Source organism: Oryctolagus cuniculus, chromosome 20 (assembly GCF_051225735.1).
Source record: "Oryctolagus cuniculus isolate XC-2025 breed Fujian yellow rabbit chromosome 20, ASM5122573v1, whole genome shotgun sequence".
Classification (NCBI taxonomy): Eukaryota; Metazoa; Chordata; class Mammalia; order Lagomorpha; family Leporidae; genus Oryctolagus; species Oryctolagus cuniculus.
This window is the reverse complement of record NC_142886.1, coordinates 26,945,246-26,964,376: the sequence shown is the minus strand read 5'-3', so window position 1 is coordinate 26,964,376 and position 19,131 is coordinate 26,945,246. Positions and strand designations below refer to the sequence as shown.

The window sequence follows — 19,131 nt, the reverse complement described above, 5'->3', positions numbered from 1 at the left end:
GTCTCCTAAACTGACCCCATTACCACTGAATTCTTTTACAGCCCCAGAGCTGCTGTTTGCTGACCCCAAACAGGCCTTACTCTCCCCCTCTCATTCCACTGAGCCCTCCCTGGCATTAAGATCCAGCGCTGAGTCTGTCTCCCAGCTGGATACAATTCATTTCCTGAGGCCGGCATGGCGGCACACAAGCACGAGCGCCGGTTCCAGTCCCAGCTGCTCCACCTCTGATCTAGGTCCCTGCTGATGCGCCTGAGAAAGCAGCAGAAGATGGCCAAGTCCTTGGGGCCCTGCACCCACGTGGGAGACTCAGATGGAATTCCAGGCTCCTGGTTTCAGCCTGGCCCAGCCCTGGCTGTTGTGGTCATTTGGAGTGAACCAGCAGATGGAAGACCTCTCTCTCTGTCTTCCCCATTCTTTGTTGCTCTGCCTTTCAAATAAATAAATGTTTTTTAAATATTGGCTCTTCTTCCTGGAGCCCTTTGCGAGGGGTTTCTTTGTGTGTGATCACACACAGAACTGTCTCCCGTTCTGTCCGTGTTCTGGTCACATTCAGCGTATTAACTCCCCTGGGGGGCAGTTCTCCAATGAGCTCCTCTTCCACAGGCTGTCCAGCACTGGGCCTGGCAGAGCTGAGTCAAAACACACCAGTGAGGATGACTCTGGGCGGGCCCCGTGCCCGGTGCTGGGGCATTGCTGCACCTTGCCCTGAACAATGAGCCATCACTCTCCCTATTTGGCAACGAGGAAACTGAGGTTTAGAAAGTTTTGGGGGGCTGGTGCTGTGGCGTAGCAGGTAAAGCCTCTGCCTGCGGTGCTGGCATCCCTTATGGTCACTGGTTCTAGTCCCGGCTGCTCCTCTTCCAATCCAGCTCTCTGCTATGGCCTGGGAAAGCAGTAGAAGACGGCTCAAGTGTTTAGGTCCCTGCACCCACGTGGGAGACCCGGATGGAGCTGTGGTTTGCACATCTGGGTTTTTATTACATTTTTCTAACACTTCACGTTTGCCATATTTTACAAGATAATCAGTCCACAAGGCTGGAACACTGTTTAAAAACTGGAGCTACACCCCGGGTCCTTTGAAAAAATAGTGCTTTAAACCATTACTTTAACAGTTAAAAAGGGGGCTGGCCACTTAGCAGGTGCAGACCCTGCCCCCAAACCTTCAGTGCCAGGAAGGGAGCACCCCCCAGGGGCCCACCAAGAGCCCTGAGCAATGTGTGGCCTCCCTGGGGTGGGGGGCGGGGAGCAGCCAGGGCCTTGAGCCTCACACACACCCCCTTCACCTAAGCTTCCCGCACCTGTGCCGCGGCTGCAGGCCAGCCTCTATTTAATACATACTTATTTATTTGAGAGGCAGAGAGACACAAAGAGATGGACAGACAGGAAGTTCTCCCACCCATGGGTTTATTCAACAGCCAAGGCTGAGCCAGATCAAAGTCAGAGCCAGGAACTCAATCCGGGTCTCTCATGTGGGTGGCAGAGACACAGGACTTGGGTTATCATGCGCTGCCTCCCAGGATGCGCATTAGCAGGAAACGGGAATCAGCAGCAGAGCTGGGACGTGAAGTCAGGCACCCTGATACAGGATGGATATGGGATGGATATGGGATGTTTCAACCGCTCTCCAAACACCTGCCTCCGCACGGCCCTCCCCAGATGCCCCTAGGGAAGAAGTCCGGGTTCCTAGAACCTCATCTGGGTGGCAAAGCGTGTCCTTGGGCAAAGCTTGATGCTACCAGCAGCCCTGACGGGTTCGTGTCACCTGACATTGCGGGTCTTCAGGCCGAGCAGGAGTGAGGACACTCGTGGAAAAGTGGAATTAAACGGTCAATTAATTTAAGCAAAAAAGCTTCAAAATCCATGCATAAAAGGTGTTCTAAAAGTTCATAGAAAACATGTACTTTGGAAGAATTGTGCATTGATCTTAATTTTGTTTGTCTGTGGGGAGCAACTGGGAGCAACTCGGACTAGACTGTTACTGGAATTAAGACTTATTCTATGCATCTGCTCTCCCACAATATGGCGCTGGGAGAGGAGGAAACAGCTTCTACACAGCTGCCTCCAGTTCAACCAATAAACAGCAGGACCTGCTCCTGATTGGAGGAGAGCAGCGTACTCGGCGTGTGGGCAGCCGAGTTGGGATTGGTGGAAGAGGACTATAAAGGAGGAGAGAGACAACATGCACCAGGAACATCTATCTGAAGGAACACCTGTGCAGCCCCCGAGAGAGCCGGCCTGCGGTGTGCCGCTCCCCTGCGGAAGTGGGGAAAGTGGCAGGGGGAACTGCCCTTCCACGGAGGTGGAAGGGACGGTAGCCAACCCGGGAAGAACCAGCAGCAAACCCGAGGAGGGCCGAGCAGACAAAAGAACAGCGCAGGGTCCTGTGTCGTTCCTCCACGAAGACGGGGAGCGACATAATGGTGCCGTGACTCGGATAGGAAACCTAGGCAGGGTTTAGTGTTGTTCCTCCACGAAGAGGGGGAGCGACATTTGTCCACTAAAATAAGTTGTCTTTGAACTCCATTTTCCCATGAACATTTTGAGGTCCCACGTATGTGTGCATGCACGCACACGCATGTGTGCACACGACTATGTGCTTCTGTGTGTGTGTGTGTAAGGTGTGAGACAGCAAGGAAAGAACGGCCGAGAGCTGCTACAGTTTGGTGTTGGAGGCTGAGGGTGGAGCAGACAGGTGGGCAGCCTCCTACCCCTCACCTGCTTCTCCCAACACGGGCAAGCGTGAGCTCCACAGGAGTCCAAAGCCGACGCCTGGCCCTCCGAGGCCTGGGCACATCGCCCACTCGCCCACTCTGCTTTCTCCTTTGCGGCCTTCCACTGACTCTTTAAGACCAGATCTTCCGTAACAAAAACCTTCCAGCACTCTCACGTCATCCCTACTCACTGCAACGGGCCCCGCCCGCAGGCCCACGGACCTGCCCCAGCCCTCCCCCCGCCAGCTGCACCCCTGCACCTGACCTACCTGAGTTGGCGAGGGCCAGGGCCTTGAGTGTCACGAACTCCTCCTTCTCCACCTTGAGTTTCTTGTACCTGCGCACCAGCTGCAGGATGGCCCGGTAGAGCTCCAGCAGCCCGGCCAGGCGGGAGTGCTCCTCGTCCATGATGTAGTCCTCGGCGTACACCAACTTGTCGTCGTAGGGCAGCGAGCGGTACACGATGCCCAGGATGAGGATCTCCATCCACGCACTCTGCAGCAGGCTCATCTGGTCCCCCAGTGAGAGGTTCGAGAAACCTGCCGGACGAGGGCGCAAGGCGGGCAGCGCCTGGTCAGGAGGGTGGACCTGGTGCTCCCTGGAGGGGACAGCCCGGACGGGGCTGACTCCGCCCCCTGGGGCACCTCTGGATCTTTCCCCCGGGTGGGGTGGGCCTGTCGCCCTGTGTGGCTCCCCTTGGCACGTGAGTCAGACTTGGAATTCGTGGAAAAGACTTAGCTCAGTCAATGCACTGTTATCCTACCTCCTAGGGTATTTTCCAGAAGTCTGGGGAAGCTTCCTGATGAAGGGGATGCACTTGGGATCCAAGGAGTTACTGGGTTCCTAGCAGGGTCAGGAGTGGCAGGAAGGGGGCTCTCCCACTCTGGGGAGTTTCTGGGTCCCTCTCTCTGGGAGAGAGACCCAGGGGAGCTTTTCAAAATGACACCTGAGCCCCAGGCGGAGTCTCAGCTGAGACCAGGAAGCTCCACAAGGAACCAGGGCGGAAGTTGCCAATGGCCGTGGCCTGGGGCTGTGAGTGGCCACTGTCCAGGGTCAGGGGGTTAACTTTCTCACAGGGCAGTGGTCAGAGCCCCTCTGCCCAGGCCACCACTCTGCAGCAACACTGACCCAGCAGTCCTGAGGACAGGAGCTTGGGATCACAGAGCTTCCCTCCCTGCTGGTCCCCTGGACCAGCATGCTCTAGAGGGTGCCTGGGCTTGACCACATGAAAGCCACGCCCTATCTCCAGACCTCCGCTTCCTCGGCTATGAAATGGGCGTAACAGCAGTGCCTCCTCAGGACCAAATGTTTACTGAGCTGTTCTCCCTGAGGAGAGGAAAGCCCTCCCTGGAAATGAGGGTACTAAACTGGAATCGCACTACATCTGCACTTCGAGGGGCCAGGCCAATTAACATCTTGATTTACGAGAGGTGGGAGGGGAGAGAGAGAACAAATAAGGGCACTGATTTTCACACCTTAGCCACTACGCACAAGGCAGTAACTTCCCTGGGGCCAGCACAGCACCTTAGTGATGTGATCCCACCCTGACCACGGAAGCTGAGAACAGTAGCCACGAAGCCACGGGGTGGCATGGCGCTCCACAGGCAGCTGGAAGGGAGGGGGCTCACAGGGGCCGTCCTGCCTGCCAAGGGCATTTTACTTCCTTTGCTGACTTAGCACGGCCTGCCTGGGCTGGGCTTTCTGATGTGGGGGTGCAATGAGGACGAAAGGAGCAGAGGCAGGGAGGCCAGGGCCCACTCCCAGCACACAGTGCTCACTGGCGGCTGCTCCCTTTGTTGCTGTCGCTGTTGGCATGCAGTGGGCACTGCCCCTTCTCTGTGGTCTTCCCGGGGCCTGGGGTGGTCTCGGGTGGTCTCCTTACTCTCATCTGCTGCCCTCTGTCCCTCCCTCTGCCCCCATTCCCGGGACTGACAGCCCTGCCTAACATGAGGCAGGCTGCCCTTTGCCCCAGGAGTTTTCTCTGAGTCCAACCGTCAGGATGCCAGGGCCTGACCTCCCTGGCTGCTGGAATCCATGGGTGATCAGCAAGAGAGCAGGGACAATTACCCTGCCCTGCCCCGGGGTGAGCTGTGATGGATGCGCCTTCGCAGGGGAGAGGCTGGGACACAGAGGGGTCAGCTGGGTGTGCACTGTTGTCCAGACGCGCGGCCTGGGAGAGGGTGTGTGGCTGCCTGTGGGGGCCGGGGAAGCTGGCGGTAATAAAAGACAGATAGAAATGGACATCCAATTTCCCTTATCAGGTCTCTGAGTGGGAGAGAGGCCCTGGGCGACGTTAATTAACAGATACCATCAGCAGCACAGGAGGGGGTGTGTGCCTGTGCGTGTCTGTGTGTGTGTAAGGAAGTGTGGGGCTGCACGGGGAGCCGAAGGCAGACAGACTGGGAGGGCAGACGGAGGAGGAGGGCAGGGGCGAAATTAATAGACCACTGGATTGGCAGGCAGCAGAGAGGGAGGGTACGGCGAGCGCTAGGCTTCTGGGAACGCAGGAGGAAGGGCCCCGTGAGGCTAATTGCACAGGTGGGAGCCTTCTAAGAATGCTACCAGCATGCGTCTCCCTCCTGGTCATTCAGCAGACACTCACGTGTTTACTCATTTTATTTGAGAGGTATAGAGACAGACAGATGTGCACACACATACACACACACACAGGAATCTTCCCTCCATTGGTTCACTCCCCAGTGAACCAATGTAATTGTAATGGCCAGGGCTGGGTCAGGCTGAATCCAGGAGCTGCGAACTCCACCCAGGTCTCCATGTGGGTGGCAGGGGCTGTAGTGCTTGAGCCATGACCTGCTGCCTCCCAGGATGCTCGTTAGTAGGAAACCAGAATCAGAAGCGGAGCTGGGACTTGAACTAGGCACTCTGATATGCACATGGGTGTCCCAAGCAGTGCCTTAACTGCTGTGCCAAGTGCCTACCCCTCAGCAAATGTTTAATGAGCATCTACGAAGTGCCAGGCACGTGCTGGGCACTGGGGCAGAATGGTGCGCTCAAAGCAGACCAGTTCCCTGCCTTCGAGAGCTTGCGGTGAGGAGGCACAGACACACACCGCGTGTCACGGTCAGCACCAGGTTACGACCGTAGCAGGGAAATGAACGCGACGCAGATGGAAGTCGGGGGAGGCTTTGCACGGGGGAGAGCTGGGGACTGAACTCCACAGGGGGCGGCGAAGGTGCACCTGATGAACAGCTGCCAGGCCCTGCTCTGAGCCTCCAGGGAGCCCAGCCACGAGGCTCTGAGCACAAGAGTCAAGCAAAGAAGGGCCCACGCACAGCTGGAGCACGGAGGAGAGAAGGGACAAAGGCCATGGGCCTGGCCTCCCAGCTGACACAAACGTGTGCCCAACACACTTGGCTAGAGACGCTCAGCTCTTTGGACTGCGGTGTACATCTGGCTGCCATCGCCTGCGGCGTGAGAGTCAGGGACAGGCCTGCCCTAGGGTGGTGGCGGGTGACTTGGAAGTTGTGTGTTATCATCAGAGGCTGACCCTGGGGGACCTCCGACCAGGCTGGCTGAGTGTGCCTCAGCCCCTGATTTCTTTCTTCCTCCTTGACACCTTCAAAAGGTCCTACAAACACATGGCCTGCAAAATCCGAACAGAGGGCCAGTGTCGTGCCACAGCAGGATAAGCCACAGCCTGTGGTGCCAGCAGCCTGTATTGGTCACTGCTTTGAGTCCTGGCTGCTCACTCCCCCTCCAGCTCCCTGCTAATGCACCTGGGAAAGAAGCAGAGGATGGCCCGAGTGCTCAGGCCCCTGCACCCATGAGGGAGACCAGGCTGGAGCTGCAGGATCCCGGCTTCGACCTGGCGCAGTCCCAGCCGTTGCAGGCATTTGGGGAGTGAACCAGCACATGGAGGATCTCTCTCTGTCGCTCTACCTTTAAAATGAAATAAAATAGCTTAAAAAATTCAAATGAACTCTCCAAAGTACTGAACCATGTATATAGGAAGGTTCTTTCAAAAGTTTGTGGGAACAACCATGCATGAATTTCAAGTTATTTTACACCAAAATAAACAGATCGCTTCATTCCCTTTTCCCTGCAAAGTTTTTGACATGCCTTTATGGCGGCTGCTTCATTTTGATTAAGGAAGGGGAGCAGATGTGTTTGCCTCTAATATTTAAAATAGTCAAATTGCTACGATTTGACAAAAGACACACTGGAAGGGACAATGAGAGACAAAAATGGTAGGAGGTGGGAAGACTTCTGTGATTGTATTTTTGTCCAGTTCCCACAACGAAATAAACTTTTAAATTTATTTTTCCACCAACTTTGTGAAGTACGCTTGTGTTATACTAGGTACATTTAGGTCGTTTGTGCTTTGTATCATTTCAAATAGTGATCTACCAAACACCCATTCACATCTTGTGTATTTGTGCACATCTTTCTAAAGGCAGATTCCTAGCTAGCAAAAGAATCACTGGTTCACTCTCCAAATGGCCACAGTGGCTGGGACTGGCCCGGGCTGAAGTCAGAAGTCTGAAACTCCATCTGGGTCTTCCATGTGGGTAGCAGGGGCCCAAGCACTTGGACCATCATCTACTGCTTTCCCAGGCTCATTAGCAGGGAGCCGGATCAGAAGCAGGGCACCAGCACTCAAATGTGTGCTCCAGTGTGGGATGCCTGCATCACCAGTGACGGCGTAACCCACTGCACCACGGTGCAGCCCCTAACTCCCCTTTTCATTCCACTTCCCACAAACTTTTGGAAGCAGCTCCCGTACATGCAATTGTTATATAAATGCATTTTTTAGTTAAACGAATGGCATATTAGAGGCAACTGCTCGTGTGGCTGTGGAAGGGCAGAGAGCGTGTGTGGAGCACATGGTCAGAACCCTCTGCTCCTCGCCAGCAGTCACCCTGGGCAAGTCCACTTCTCTGTGCCTCATCTGTAAAATGCACAATATGAGCACCTATCTCGTGGGATGTTTGGACTAAATGAACTACTACGTGGAACACCTAGAACACGGCCTAGCATGCGGTGGGTGCCACATTTTACAGAATTAAATGAAAGGGACCGGTGCTGTGGTGTAGCGGGTAAAGCCGCCACCTGCGGTGCCGGCATCCCATATGGGCACTGGTTCCAGTCCCGGCTGCTCCGCTTCCGATCCAGCTCTCCGCTGTGGTTTGGGAAAACAGTAGAAGATGGCCCAGGTGCTTGGGCCCCTGCACCTGCGTGGGAGACCCGGAGGAAGCTCCTGGCTTCAGATGGGCACAGCTCCAGCTGTTGCGGCCATCTGGGGAGTGAACCATCGGATGGAAGACCCCCCCCGCCCCCCGCGCCTCTCCTTCTCTCTCTGTGTAACTCTGACTTTCAAGTAACTAAATAAATCTTTAAAAAAAAAAAGAATTAAGTGAAAAAGGCAGATGTGAGAGGGGAACCCACAGTTGCGGTGAGGGGGGCGAGAACAGCCCCACCCTCCCCGTATGCCCACCCACTGGGACCCCACATGCACAGGACATTTCCAGAAGGAAGCTGGCACGGAGGCGTTGGAACTCATCATGTCCACCTGTCTGTCACAGCTGACATCTTTACCAAAAACACACCTTCTTTTATCAAAAACTCCAGGGCGCAGGCCCCTGGAGGAAGGCTGCGGCTGGGAGAGGCTGGGTGTAACCTCCCGGGAGGGCAGGGCTGTCCCCCTAACTGGCTGGCCGCAGGCTGCCCACCCTGCACTCTGCTGCCCCAGGCAAATGGCTTTATCTGCACCAGCTGATCTAATCACACTGCGCTCTTCCCATCCCCCAGTGGTCTGGCACCACAAGCTCCTGGAATTTCAAAAAGAGAGAGAGAGCACGTAATTTGTGGCAAGTGGAGTCCATAATCTGTTAATTTATGATCGTTTCTGTCGCCCTCCGGGCCATTAGCAGAGGTAATAAAGGGAGATGCAATTATAGGATCTGGGGCCGCTTCAGACGCAGCTGCTGTCACTCGGCAGCTCATATTTCATCAAGCCAGCCGGTGGCTACCTGGGAATAGGGCCACCAGGGGACCCTGCACATCAGCCTGGGTGGGGCAGGGGCGGCGGTGATGCCCCACGAAGGCTGTCCTGGCCAGGGCGGACTCCAGGCCACCAGAGAAGAGCAGCTAAGGACTGGCGGAAGCTGCAGTCCATCGAGTGCCACCCGCGGCCACACAAGGCTGCCGGCCCCACGCTCATCTCTTGCTGGTGGGGAGTGAGAAGTAGACTTGCTAAAGTTGCCCTGTGGCCAGCCCTGTGCCTGGGAGATTCAACTCAAAGTAAAAACCCCACTGCCAGGAACACCCACTGCTACTCTGGGGGAGTCACCACCGGCCCTGGGTTTTCCCTATGGAGCTCATCCCTTTGTATCCAAATGGGGTCCCGGGGACAGAAATATACCTGGGTCAGCCTCTCTGTACCTGTGGTTTTGCTTTCTCTGCTTTCAGTTGCCTACAATCAATCAAAAGCCAAAAATACTAAATGGAAAATTCCAGAAATAAACAATTCATCCATTTTCAGTTTCTCACCATTCTGAGTCTTGTGATGAAATTCGCCCCATCACTCTCCAGCCCACCCTTGCTGCGAAGTAGCTCTTGGTCCAGTGTACCCAGGCTGTCTGTGCTGCCTTCCCATTACTGATCTGTGCCGGTCTCCACTCTCAGCTCCTGGTGTCACAGGGCTTGTGTTCAAGCAGCCTTTCCTGTGTTTTATAATGAGTCCACGTGCAACAGGAGTGATGCCAAGGTGACACAAGGACACAACACGTGGAAGGACAGAGGGATTCTCCTGCCACATGGTGGCACCACAGGGCACGGGGGGGAAACTCATAGCTATGGGGTTGGGTGCTACCTAGGGGTTCAGCCAACCACTGGGGGCCTTGGACAAGGGGCAGGGGAATGGGTAACTATAATTCCTTCTCTCAACCACATCTCCTAGTGAGAGATCGTACATGCAGTAAATGCTCACTGCATGCTTGCAAAGGCACGAAAGACGAGCCCTTGGTGCGCCAGGCTGCAGGACACCGACACCGGAGCCGTGGTCCCCTGTGTGTGAGGACAGCAGCCCGGGCCCCTCTGCACTGCACTGCTCCTGGGTCATCTGAAGCAGCCAGCCCTCCTTTCTGTCTGAGAACTGGATCGGACGAGGCTGACACAGGTCCTGGGGTGGCTCCAGTTTGCTTTCTCCCTGCTCAACCTGTTCACACTCTCTCTCTCTCTCTCTCTCTCTCTCTCAGAGCTGGTGAGCAGGCCTACAGATGACTCTCCCATCTGACTTGAGATGGGATTAGGCTGATTAACTTAGAAACATAAGGTACTTGATGTGTCACTGCCCTTAAGATAAGGTTTGGGGGCAGGTGTTTGGCCTAGTGGCTATGATGCTGGTGAAGACAGCCACACCCCCTATCAGAGCCCCTGGGTTCAACTCCTGCTCTGCCTGGGAGGTATGGTGAAGACTCAAGTAATTGGGTCCCTGCCACCTACATGCGAGACCTGGAGTGAGGTCCCAGTTCCTGCCTTCAGCATGGCTCAGCCCTAGCCATTGCAGGCATTTGGGGAATAAACCAACAGATGAGCATGCTGTTTCTCAAATGGACGGGGTCTCCAGTTTCTACTCCCTTGGAGGTGTCTCGAGGTGGGGCTGTGGAGGAAGCAGTGACCCAGGGAACCGCCAGGTGCCTCTCCTGAGCCATCACTAGGCCGCAGTAGCTGTTCAACCTGGGACAGGAGCGTAGGGCGGGGCAGAGGCGGCACAGGGGCAGCTGTACCCAATTTGGCCCTGGGTTAGTGGAGCAATCCAGGCTGAGGTGTCTTAAGCAGGGCCCTGACCCCACAGGTGTGCTGAGCCAGCGCTGGGCAGATTCAAAAACTACTGAGTGTATAATCCCCGCGGGGCTGAGCTCCTTAGTGAGGGTGCACCAGCCCACCCTGAGTCAGAGCACCCAGGGGCCACCAGGGAGTCCCCTGTGCTTCCTGCCAGTGAGGTGACAGCCAGCAGCACCTCTGTAGGCTGTTCACATAACAGCTCACACAGGGGACTTTCGGATTCATTTCGATCGCAGGTGGGCCTCGGCGTCTGCAGTCCAGGGCACCTCTGCTGTGTCGTCAGGTGCCCTGCGCTCAGCTCTCAGGGCTGGGTCAAACAAGAGCAGGATGTACAGACAGGAAGATAAACTGTCCCACGTCACAGGGCTCGAATTAGAGCGCACGGAAAGGCAGTCGCAGGTTCACAGGGCACAGATGAAAGTGGAAAGGGAAAAGGAGGCCAGCCCTTGGCCCCCGCCAGCACAAGAACAGCCACAAAGGGAGAGCGGCTCATTTCCCCACCTTTTACTTTTATTTGTGACACCATGCAGTAATGCTGTTTCTATTAATTACAGCACTGTATCTGTTCTGTGTCTCCATTAACTGAAGCACTATATCTACTAATTGTAATGCCACATCTATTTGTATCTATTCATTGTAGTGCTGTGTCTATTAATTAGCACTGTATCTGTTATGCATCTATTAATTGTAACAGTATTAACTGGAAAGCAGATCTACATCTATTAATTGTAACACTGTGTCTATTGGTTGTAATGCTGTATCTATTAATTATGGTGCTGGTATCTGTTATGTCTCCATTAACTGTAACACTGCATCTATTAATTATAATGCTATATCTATTTGTACCTATTAAATCTAATATGGTGGGGCTGATGCTGTGGCACAGTGGGTTAACGCCCTGGCCTGAAGCACCGGCATCCCATATGGACGCCGGTTCAAGACTCAGCTGCTCCAGCTCTCAGCTATGGCCTGGGAAAGCAGTGGAAGATGGTTCAAGTTCTTGGGCCCCTGCACCCGCGTGGGAGACCTGGAAGAAGCTCCTGGCTTCAGATTGAAGCAGCTCCAACCGTTGCAACCAATTGGGGAGTGAACCAGCAGATGGAAGACCTCTCTCTCTGTCTCTCCTCTCTCTGTGTAACTCTGACTTTCAAATAAATAAATAAATCTTTAAAAAAAATGTAATATGGTAACTATTGGTTGTAACGTATCTAGTAATTATAATGCTGTATCTATTATGTATCAATTGTAACACTGTATCTATTCTTATTAGGTATACTCTAATTTGTTTTCCAATTGACCTCAGTTTTTTTTTTTTTTTTTTTTTGACAGGCAGAGTGGACAGTGAGAGAGAGAGACAGAGAGAAAGGTCTTCCTTTGCCGTTGGTTCACCCTCCAATGGCCGCCGCGGCCGGCGCGCTGTGGCCGGCGCACCGCGCTGATCCGATGGCAGGAGCCAGGAGCCAGGTACTTCTCCTGGTCTCCCATGGGGTGCAGGGCCCAAGCACCTGGGCCATCCTCCACTGCACTCCCTGGCCACAGCAGAGGGCTGGCCTGGAAGAGGGGCAACCGGGACAGAATCCGGCGCCCCGACCAGGACTAGAACCCGGTGTGCCGGCGCCGCTAGGCGGAGGATTAGCCTATTGAGCCGCGGCGCCGGCTGACCTCAGTTTTAATATTTGTATTATCTCTAAATTATTAGTAGAAAAAAAAGATGAGGAAGGAGACAGGAAGTTTCTCTCCCATAGTAGGAGCTACATTGTGGGCGCATTAACAGAGCCTGGGAAGTTGCACAGAGAGTGGCCTCCACCACACATGTGATGGAGAAGAGACGGGCAGCAGGAGCTACAAACTTAAACTGTCAGAATCAGCTCTCACCACTCCTCACCATTGCTCACCATCAGCCCAAGAGAGAAGCTGAAAATGGAGTTGGGGTCTGCAATGCAGCGAAGAAAGGCCCACATGGCCCAGCAGGTGGTGCCTACTTCCAGCCCCAAAGTGCCCGTAACAAATCAAGGATCCAACGAAGCAGACAGGCCTCCCTCAGAGATCAAGCAGGAGGCCCCATGCTCGATGCTTGTCACGTGGGGTCTATTTTGTCCTCACATCACCCTGAAGGAGCTCTGTTCTGGGTCAGCGGACCCAGACTTTGAATCTGATTCCCAAGGTCACGCTCCTCACTCCGCCCTCCTCAGTGTTTCCTGGCAGAATTCCAGTAAAGTCCACAAGCGAGCCCCATCACTCTTTGAATATGACCAATTGTAGTCCAGGCACAGCCTCTTCCAGAATAAGGGTTCTGAAGTTCATCAACACTACTGGACTCTCTCAAGAGCTGCTCCCCTCCAATCCCTCAAGAAGAGAGAGGGAGGCCAAAGGGAAACAAGCCTGCCAAGGTTTGCCAGCCCCTGAGGGCCAGACTCCAAGTATCGGAACCCCAGCCCCCGGAGCAGGTATGGGGAGCCCGGCTGCAAGCCGCTGGCCTCCCCGCCCCTGATCCCACAGGACTCACCTGGGATGTGCTTGGCCCAGCCAATGATGACCACGAGCTCTCGGTCTGCCAGGTCACAGAGAGTGGTCAGGGCCTTGATGTCCCCCTCGGGCATGCCAGGAGGAGGCATGGCGTACAGCTTGTCTGGCTCGGCCACCAAGAGGTATGAGACGATCTTGGTCACTGTAAGGACCAAAGAGGGAAAGCTAAATGCCTGGGAAGAGAGGACCAGCACCAGGGAGGGGCCTAGGCTGGGGCAGGTCAATGTGGCTGCCACCCCCCTCCCGTTCTGACTCCACCAAGTGCTGGCAGCCATGACTGGGCCTACGGAGAAACCCCCTCCAACACCCCCCACCCCGGAAGTTGTCTGATGAATTCTGCCGAGAGGAACCTGGCTGTGTGCAGGGGGCGTTGCTGGATGCTGGGGCCCATGGCTTCTGGGACTTTGGAAATGAAGGCTGTGACACCAGCGCCACCCAGACGATCCCTCCCCAAGTCGTGGCATGTCCTCAATAGACGCCAGATGTTCCACTGGTGCCGGAGAGAGGCGCAGGCACTGCCTGGGACTCACATGGCTTTTTAGCAGGTGGGGAAATCTGTAAGCTCAGGTATGGGCTGCTCTCAGAGTCCAGCCGCCGCTTGTACTTCTGGCGGCCTCCACGCACCCGGTCGAGGCGCACACCTGTTGGGGAGCAACAGGAGAAGGTCTCAGGAGTTGTGTAACATCACCAGGGGGGTAGCCCCACCTTGGAGGCATCTCAGCTCCTGCTAAGTCCTTCAAGGTCATGACCACGTAGCTGCACAATTATCCTAAAAGACTGGTCCGTCAGTCCTGGCCCATCCCGCCTGCCCCAGGGCTGCCGCTGCCACTCTGGATTTAGCATCCCCCTGAGATCCATCCTCAGCCATCGTCAGCCCTCGGAAGGAAAACACACAATCCCTGTACCTCTCTCTCTCTCTCTCTCTCTCTCTGTGTCTTTTAAATACATAAAATAAATACTTTTTAAAGACCAACAGAGAGCTCCTGTCCACTGACTAGTCCACTCTCCAGATGCCTGCGAGGACCAGGATTGGGCCAAGGCCCAAATTGGGAGCTGGGAACTCCAGCCTGGAACCCAGCCACCGATGCCATCCCTGCTCCCTCCCAGGTAGCACTGGCAGGAACCTGGAGTCAGGAGCCGGAGCTGGGACTCGAACCCAGGTGCCGTTCACGGCAGCAGTAAATATGCGGGAGTGGGGTAGAGGTCTCCTCCACGTCCTACCCCGCCTCCTACTGAAAGGCAATGTGCCCAGTGCGGTCATTTTGCTGGAGGCCCCGCCCGCACTGGAGACCTGCAGGGTGCAGGTTCTCCTTCTCCTTGACCTCTGCAGGTCAGAGAACGGCCCCTGGTCAGGCGGCAAGTCGCCTGCAGGACTGTCCTGGCTGCTGCATTGCCTACTCCCGGCTCTCCTCGTTCCTACCTGGTTTCTATGTGGGGTCCTTGAGCCCCCAGATGGGCCTCCAGTAGACTTCCCAGGTGCCCAGAGGGCAGCACTGGTGGTAACGACGGTGGCTGTGGCTGGCTGCCGCAGGAGCAGAATCTCCAGCAGGCAGGTTCGGAGGAAGGAGGGAGCCCAGTGACAGGTATGCTCCTGAGTGGGTCCCACTGTGGGCAGCGTTGGCAGCCGGGGCTCAGCTCACCGGTGGCCCTGGGGACAGTGCAGATCACGTCTCGGTGACCCACCCGTCACCAGCTAACGGCTGCTTTGCTCCTTCCTGCCTGCCTGTGGGCTCCAGCCCTGTGGCAGAGGTGTGGTCACAAGGCTCAGATGCACACGCATGGGGCAGAGAGCACTGAGCAGATGTGGCAGGGCCAGTCCGAGCCTCCTTTCTTCCCAAAGTGCAGGCCACAGGCCAGCAGGGATCCCAAGGAGAGCGAAGATCCCAGGCCTGGCCCCAGAGAGGCCAGAACCAGCATCCTTTTGTTTTTTCCTTTCTGAGCATATCTAAGCATATAGAGTTATTTGAGAGAGACTGCTCCCACCCAGTGGCTCACTACTCAGAGGTACACAACAGCCGGGGCTATGCCAGCTTAAGCTGGGAGCCAGGAATTCAACCTGGGTCTCCCACCTGCATGCCAGGACCCAGTTGCTTGAGCCATCATCACTGCTGGCTCCCAGGCACATCAGCAGGAAGCTGGGGTCAGGAGCAAGAGGCGGAGATCACTCCCGGACACTCTCACACGGGACGCAGGCATCTTAACCACAGGCTGTCCATCCAGGAAGCAGCATCTGAACAAGGTCATTGGCATGCACAGAGCTCGCGGACCACGGCACTGCGGCATCCTGGTAAAGGCAGCAGCGTGTGAGCGCCTGCCAGGACCTTGCACCCTAAAGGGCAGCCGACCCCACGGAGCAGGGACCCAAGCCATGTGCTGGGAGGACGGCAGTGCACATCTGCCCCTCAGCCCTCCAAGCCCCTTGGGTGAGGGCGGGAGGAGCAGGGCGGGGGAGGATGTCCCCCCCCAGAGGTGTCTGGAAGATGCTTCCTGGTGACGAGGCATTGGACCCCAGCCAGTACCACACTTCCAAAGAGGCCGCTGCCTGCCACACCCTCCGCCAGGCCCCGCTTCACCACAGAGCACTGACAAACCTGAGACTTCATCTGCAGGAGGCAGCGAGGGCCCCACCCACTGAGTGCCTGCCGAGTGCCAGGGTCTTCCGGGGACAGTGGGTGTTTCCTACCTGTGGGGTCTGCATCCACACAGCTGACCACTTGTGGATGCAAAATATCCCCCAACATGTGTCGGGGACTGGACACCTACACTCTTCTTTTTAAAGAACGATCCATTCATTTATGCATTGATTTGAAAGGCAGAGTCACACACACACACACACACACACACACACACACACAGATTTTCCATCTGCTGGTTCACTTTCCAAATGGCTGCAACAGCCAGAGCTGGATCCGACTAAAGCGAGGAGCTTGGAACTCCATCCAGGTCTCCCACATGGGTGGCAGGGACCCAGGTGCCGAAGCCATCCCCTGCTGCCTCCCAGGTCCATTAGTGGGAAGCTGGATCAGAAGAAGAGTAGCTGGCACTGCAATCCAGCATGCACGCGTCCCAGGTGGTGGCTTAACCTGCTGCACCCCAACGCCCGCCTCCAGGCGTTTTTCTTGTCATTATTTCTTAAACACTGGTGACTTTGTGTCGAGCATTACGAGTGATGTAGAGCTGACTACACATGTGCGAGAAGATGTGGGGGGGGGGTGTCTGTGCCTGCACTGAGCAGATTTACACAGGTACTTGAGCATCTGTGGATTTCGGTATCTGTGGGAGGTTCCAGAAGCAAGCTGCCACGACACCAAAACACACGGTATCCTGGTGCTTGACTCAGGGGTGAGCCTGTTCCCCACCTGATGCACCTGCTCCCTAGACGCTGGTCCAGTGAGTCTCCTCTCCCACCCAGGTGCCACACACAGGCAGCTGTCGCCCAGAGCAAGAAATGTAAAAGTAAAAGCGTGAGCCAGCATCGTGCTCTAACCGTTAAGCTCCCACCTGCCACACCAGCATCCCACATCAGAGCACAGGTTCAAGTTCCGGCTGCTCTGCTTCCCGTCCAGCAGATGTTGGCCCAAGCACTTGGGCCCCTGCCACCCACATGGGAGACCTGGATGGGGTTCTTGGCTCCTGGCTTTGGCCTGGCCCAGCCTTGGCCATTGCAGCCATCTGGGGAGTGAACCAGTGGATGAAAAATTTCTTTCTCTCTCCCTCTCTATAACTCTGCCTTTCAAATAAGTAAATCTTTTTAAAAATTGAAAATTAAAAAAAAGTATAAAGCAGCATCTATCTTTCAGCATGGCAGGGAAGTTGGCAGTTGTTGTCTTTGGCAATGTGTGGATCTGGAATGTTCTCTGGCTGATACAGGCCTGACCCTTCGTGGGGGGTCAGGAGAGACTTGAATACAGGAGCAGATGTGCTTCATCCCTCCCCACCCTTTGCCACGCTGGGTGCTCCTTCCTGGGCTTCAAGACCACACTGGAGGGCCGGTGCTGTGGCATAGTGGGCTAAACCTCCATCTGCAGGGCTGGCAACCACATGGGCGCTGGTTCGAGTCCCAGCCGCTCCTCTTCTGATCCAGCTCTCTGCTATGGCCTGGGAAAGCAGTAGAAGATGGGCCAAGTCCTTGGGTCCCTGCACCCACATGGGAGACCTGGAGGAGGCTCCTGGCTCCTGGCTTTGGATAGGCTCAGCTCTGGCAGGTGCAGCCATTTGGGGAGTGAACCAGTGGATGGAAGATTCTCTCTCTCTCTCTCTCTCTCTGTAACTCTGCTCTCAAATAAATAAATAAAGTCTTTCAGAAAAAAAAAAAAAAAAGACCACACTGGACTTCCTCCCATAGACGGTGCATCCCTTAGAGCTGGGGGCTGCTCAATCCTACGCCAGGGCCTGGCACAGTGCTGAGGCACCTGTTACTATTGCTGCTATCAACCTTGTTATGACTCTTCCCCAGCATGGTGCACAACTGTGCAAAATAACATGAGTAATAACATAATATAAGGAAGACTTCCTGGGGCCCGCGTTGTGGTGCAGTGGGTTATGACGCTGCTTACAACACCAGCATCCTGTATGAACACTGGTTTGCATCCCAGTTGCTCCCTTCTGTCTCATTCAGCTCCCTGCTGATGTGCCTGGGAAAGTGCAGAAGATGGCCCAAGTGCATGGGCTCCTGCCACCCATGAGGGAGACCAGGAAGAAGCTCATTACCCAGTCCAGGCCGTTGCAGCCATTTGGGAGTGAACTAAGGACGGAAGCACGCACTCTCTCTCTTTGCTTTTGGAAAATAAATAAATTAATTTTAAAAAATCCTTTAAAAAGGAGGACTTTCTGTCTGCATTACCTTCTCTAATCCTCGAAATATAATGCGGGTGCTAATATTCCCATTGTACAAATAAGAAAAACTGACACCCGGGGAGATTCAGTGACACCCGGGGAGATTCAGTAATTTGTCCCCTAGAATAGCCAGGATCCAAGCAAACTCTGCTATTCCAAGGTATGAGCTCCCAGGGCACAGCAAGTACAAGCTGTCCTCTAAATTGTCTCCTCCAGATCTTACTGCCTAGCGGTCAATGGCACCAATCAATAAGTGTATCAATTATCAGGTTATTCTGTTAAAAAAAAAAAAAAAGTGGCCTGTTGGGTTTAATTGTGCACAAACAGGTCCCTGGTGGGAAACACGGTTGCTCTGCTTGCCTCCTGAGTGCTTTTCCAAGTCCTACCCTAGGCCAAGCTGGTGGATTCCAAGGATCAAGGCCCAGACCAGTCCGGAATCCTCACAGCTTGTGTGGCCTGCGGCAGGTGGCTCTCCCAGCCTCTCCTGCGCCACCAGTTACAGGGAAGAGGCAATCGTGACACCCACTCTGCCCACCACATACGGCTTTAGTGACACTGGAATGACTCAGAGGTGGGGAGAGCTTGGTAAGTCGGAGAGGGGTTCCGCAGGCCAGGTGAGACCCTCCCCCCACTTCTTCTGCCACCTCCTGTGTGTTTCCCTTTATAGCATCAGCTTTTCAATTCAGTGGGCTCTCAGAGGCTGACGCCCAGGCCTGTCCTCCTCGCTCCCCACTGTCCGCAGTCAGGATTTGTGGATGATCACTTAGTGGGGGGACCCCGTGGCTCAGATCTGTGGGCCCCAAGTCTAGGGTAGGGGGAGGTGGCCCCCACCTGACTGCCCGCGCCACTCCCAGACATGGCTCCTATGCTAGCATCACTCTAGGAGGTCTAGTCCAAGAATTCTCTCTCCTGAGGGTCGCCCTGGCAGAACCGGCCCTCCGTGGGGTCCCCCTCGCTCCATGTCTATTTGCAGTAGCGCCAATAAAAGACCAACACCCCCACATATGCCTGCAGGCACCTCCTGGGGAGGCACTTTGTGTATTCTCAGTCTGGAGCCCAGCACCCAGCCTGTGGCAGGCAACCTAGTGACTGCGTGTGACGTGTGAGCGACAACGGAGTCCCTCGGACTTGGCATAGGAGCGCAGGGCCTGCTCCTTGCCACCACTTCCCTGGGTCCTGCCAGCACCACCCAGAAATTCACTCTCTCGAGGCAGTCCTTCGCCCTTGGATTCTATCTCCTGGTCACTCCCCC

General features: G+C 55.2%; 1 protein-coding gene across 4 annotated transcripts in view; it reads right to left on the bottom strand.

Annotated features, from left to right (window-relative positions):
• The window catches only part of ESRRB (estrogen related receptor beta), a 168,055-nt gene that overhangs the window by 4,417 nt on the left and 144,507 nt on the right, over positions 1 to 19,131 (bottom strand). For all 4 annotated transcript variants that reach the window (XM_008272007.5, XM_089322419.1, XM_089322418.1 and 1 more), the window contains exons 4-6: positions 13,574 to 13,684; positions 13,024 to 13,185; positions 2,981 to 3,250 (exon numbers count right to left, since the gene is read on the bottom strand). In XM_008272007.5, coding sequence (XP_008270229.1) covers positions 2,981 to 3,250; positions 13,024 to 13,185; positions 13,574 to 13,684 — 543 coding nt within the window. The remainder of the gene's footprint in view (positions 1 to 2,980; positions 3,251 to 13,023; positions 13,186 to 13,573; positions 13,685 to 19,131) is intronic.